At 36.1% G+C, this 4334-nt stretch overlaps 1 protein-coding gene across 1 annotated transcript; it reads right to left on the bottom strand.

The window, feature by feature from the left end:
- Positions 1-1767: 1767 nt before the first annotated feature.
- On the bottom strand, positions 1768-3062 carry LOC145132513 (xyloglucan endotransglucosylase protein 2-like). Its single transcript, XM_079067314.1, has 3 exons — positions 2644-3062; positions 2358-2551; positions 1768-2285 (listed from the first exon to the last, which is right to left on the bottom strand). The coding sequence occupies exons 1-3, from the start codon at positions 2953-2955 to the stop codon at positions 1886-1888; spliced, it is 906 nt and encodes a 301-aa protein (XP_078923440.1). The 5' UTR covers positions 2956-3062; the 3' UTR covers positions 1768-1885.
- Positions 3063-4334: the final 1272 nt, after the last annotated feature.

Here is a 4334-nt window from a genome sequence, read left to right as displayed (position 1 = left end):
CCCTCTGGCAGAGTGAGAATCGGTGGCTCGCACAACCGCTGCCTGAGCGTCTCAAAGGCTGCCTGCTGCTCAGGTCCCCAACGAAAAACCACCGACTTCTTGGTCAGTCGGGTCAACGAAACTGCAATCTTGGAGAAGTCCTGAATAAATCTCCTGTAATACCCTGCCAGACCCAGGAAACTCCGAATCTTAGTTGGAGACCTCAGAATCTCCCACTGCATCACGACCTCTATCTTGGCCGAATCGACCAGAATACCCTTCTAGTTGATGAGATGCCCAAGGAACTGTACCCCGTGCAACCAGAACTCACACTTAGAGAACTTCGCAAAAGTCTCTCCCTCCTCAGTGTCTCCAGCACCTCTCTTAGGTGCTCCTCATGCTGCTCCTGAGTCTTGGAGTAAACCAAGATGTCATCAATGAAGACTATTACAGACCGATCCGACATCGATCTGCACACACGGTTCATGAGGTCCATGAACACGGATGGAGCATTGGTGAGCCCAAACAGCATCACCACAAACTCATAATGATCATAGTGAGTCCTAAAGGTTGTCTTCTGCACATCATCATCCCTGAATCGCATCTGGTGATACCCTGACCTCAGATCAATCTTGGAGAACCAAGATGCTCCCTGAAGCTGATCAAACAAATTATCTATCCTCGGAAGTGGGTAACGGTTCTTCACCGTTACCTTGTTCAGCTCCCGGTAGTCTACGCACATGCGATGTGACCCGTCCTTCTTCTTCACAAACAGGATCGGGGCTCCCCATGGTGAACTGCTCGGCTTGATAAAACCCTTGTCTAGCAGCTCTTGCAACTGCGTAAACAACTCCTGCATCTCGGGAGGAGCCAACCGATATGGTGCCTTGGCTATCGGCCTGATAAAACCCTAAAAAACATTTTTTTACATCATCTTTCATCACATGTTATATTTATATATGAATAAAACATGTATTAGTTCTTGTTATATAATATATTCATATATGAATAAATCATGTATAAAACTTTTGTTACAGTTTATTTGTTATTTATATATGAATAAATAGTATGTAAATAAAAGACGAAGTATTTTGAAAATTTAAACTTTTTATTCATATATGAATAACAAATAAACTATAACAAAATTTTGATAAACATGTTATTCATATATGAATATAACTTTTGAGTAAACCTAATACACGTTTTATTCATACATGAATATAACATTTGACGAGAGCTGATGTAAAGTATAAAAAATTTATTACATGTTATATTCTTATATGAATGATACTTAAATTGTAAAAAAAATTAAACATATTTTTTTATTCATAAGTGAATAACGAGAACTGAAACTTAAAAAAAAATTGTTATTTTATCTTAAAATTATATCAATATTGATGCCTATTTACAAATAATAAAAAATTATAAAATTTAATATATTTAAAATCATTTTTCGACAAAAATAGCTCATTAAAAATTAAAAGCACGAAAAAAACAGTGTTTTTTGTATATATGAAGATAACGATTAACATAGTTTAAGGAAACAAGTTTTGTTTCAAAATATATGCGTATTCTTTTTCCTTTTCCGTTGGTCCGATTAATGATTTTGCGGCAAAATAAATGATGAGTTGTGAATGATTCCCAAATTCTCTAACTTTTTTTATTTTTTTCAATTGTACTTACTTTTATATATATATATATATATATATATATATATATATATATATATATATATATATATATATATATATAAGTTTTAACAAATTTTGATGTATATGGATGCATGAATAATAAAAAAATATCAAATATATATGAAGGACTTAATTTAGAGAACATATATCATCATTTATTCATTTAGTTTTTGAGATGCTTATACTGCTATAAGAAAACATGTAACTTATTATATTTAGACATCACGATCAATTTTGCATTCACGTGGCATTGTGGGAAAACGTTTGCGATCAGTACAGTAGTTGTAAATGGTGAATTTTCTCCGAACCCAACGGAGACGACGCCACTGATAATCATCAAGATCTTGATATTCCTTTTGGTCCCACCAGTGTTTGCCTCGGGTTGCGCAGAACTTGGCATCCACCGAGGATTGACAACCATCAATATGGAAGTTCTTATAGTCAGCCACGAATGGTGCTTTAGTCCAATCAGTTTTCTCCAGTCCACCTCTAGTTGCCCAATCATCTGCATTCCATAGGCTTGAATATATCTTCATAGGTTGATTGAAAGGGAATCTGACTCCCAATTTTTTACTATTCTTGAACACCCTAATCGGAACGTCATCAACAAAAAACCTGATGCAGCAATAAAATCAATTATAGGGTATATGTAACAACGTTTCACAAATGTTATCAACGTGTACTTACACTATCTGATGGAGATTCCACAAGACTGAATAAGAGTGAAAAGCTTTGGTAGGATCAAACCATAGATAGATACGTTGTTCCCTGTTACCCTCACCCCCTGTGAATACATTTGTTTGTAGGATGTAAGGCTGCCCTGTCCTGTTCCCTAAGAACTCAAAGTCTATCTCATCATGCTCCGAGTTTTGTGATGACAACTGCAAATTCCAATCCATCCTCCCCATTATATATATGGAGAGAGAGAGAGAGAGAGAGAGAGAGAGAGAGAGAGAGAGAGAGAGAGAGTTACATAAAAGGCAGTGACAGTGCCAGCAGAATCTCCAGGAACCATTTTTATTTGCATAGTAAAATGGCCAAAGAGGTAGGAACCCTTGGATTGAAAGCCAGTCCCAGTGTAGTTATCAAGTGTGAGTTGGATGTTAGAACCACCGTTGAAGTACTTAATGTGGTCGAATGCCCAGGTGGGCATATAGTTCTTCCCGAAGGGAACTGCTACTGGCTTCTTTGGCGCTGCTCCTGTTGCACCACCAATGAGATATACCAATACAACAACCATCACAAAAACATGTCTCCACACATCTCCCCATCTTTTTTGACCCATTCCTTCTACTTCCTATATGTGTTCCCCTGTAAGAGATAATTAAAGGAAAAAGCTCTCCTTCTTGTCTCGTTTTCTCTTGTTTCTTCTTTAATTTTGGACTACAGCCTCTTATTAAATACTTCCAAGGATTGGCTACTTACCGCAATCAGGCCTCTTTCTAGGGTCAACTCGCACTTCATAACTAATAAAATAAGGATAATTTAATTTTAAAATATCTGTTATAAATTTAATGTGTCAAACTAACTCAACCAAAATAGAACTCGCAGGATGAAGAGTATCATTTAACCAGCATTCCCTCGTGCTGTCCACGTGAATATGCGCTCTTATTTGTTTACGTAATTTGGAATAAAAGATATTGATGGACACATGGCTGGATGGGCACAAGCCAACGCATGTTGTACTTACTATACCTAGCATCATCATGTGATCTTAATTGAAGATTAGTTATCCTGCACAGATTGTAAACATGCAGAGCTTGCTTTGTTTGTTTAAGTAACTTTTTAGCAATAGATTAATAAATCGTGCAACTTTCAGTTATCTACACATGCATACTGTCAAGGATCTGAGACAGTGAGACTCTCATTGGTGATGATATGAAATAACATTTTATATTATCTCATAAAACTTGTCAAACACAGCAAATTGCAAAGAATCTATTTAATATTTTCTCTAATAAAGTATATATATATATATATATATATATATATATATATATATATATATATATATATATATATATATATAATAGCAGTGACGGAGCCAGAATCAAAGTAAGGGTATCCTAATTTTTTTTTTTGGGTAACCTAATTTTTTTTTCCAAGGTACTTGGGTTTCTTCAGTTCGGTTTCGGTTTTAAACCGAAACCTTAATCGAATCATTAGTCAACCTCAAGTCTTGTTATATACACATGAAGTTGAAATATATTTTGATACCACTACAAGAAAAAGGGTAATATTGGCGACAAAAGTTGCCGGTAAAGACTATTACAATTGCCGGTAAAGGTAATAGCGGCGGCACGTCGCCGGTAAAAAGTCGCCGCTACCGTTCCATCGCTATTGATCAAAATGTCGCCGGTAATAACACTTGTCGCCGCTAATAATCTTTGTCGCCGTTAATCTCCTGTCGTGGTAATATCATATTTGGTACCAAATATCGGATTAGGTACCAAATAGTGTAACGACATTATATATAATTAAGTTCATACCAAAATAAACAACCAAAGTTTTATAATTACAACAAACTAGTACCAAAGTGTCACGACAAGTCTAACATACAAAACACAAACTAATTATCCGACGAACCATCACCTCCGTTCCCATCGTTTCCTCCTTGATCTTTCCCCGATTGAAAAAACGTGTAAAGCTCACCCCTACATGCCG

Source organism: Lactuca virosa, chromosome 8 (assembly GCF_052849685.1).
Source record: "Lactuca virosa cultivar CGN04683 chromosome 8, Lactuca_virosa_CGN04683_v6, whole genome shotgun sequence".
In the NCBI taxonomy this organism is placed as follows: Eukaryota; Viridiplantae; Streptophyta; class Magnoliopsida; order Asterales; family Asteraceae; genus Lactuca; species Lactuca virosa.
Note: the sequence above shows the minus strand (reverse complement) of the source record. Positions and strands in the feature narration are given on the sequence as shown.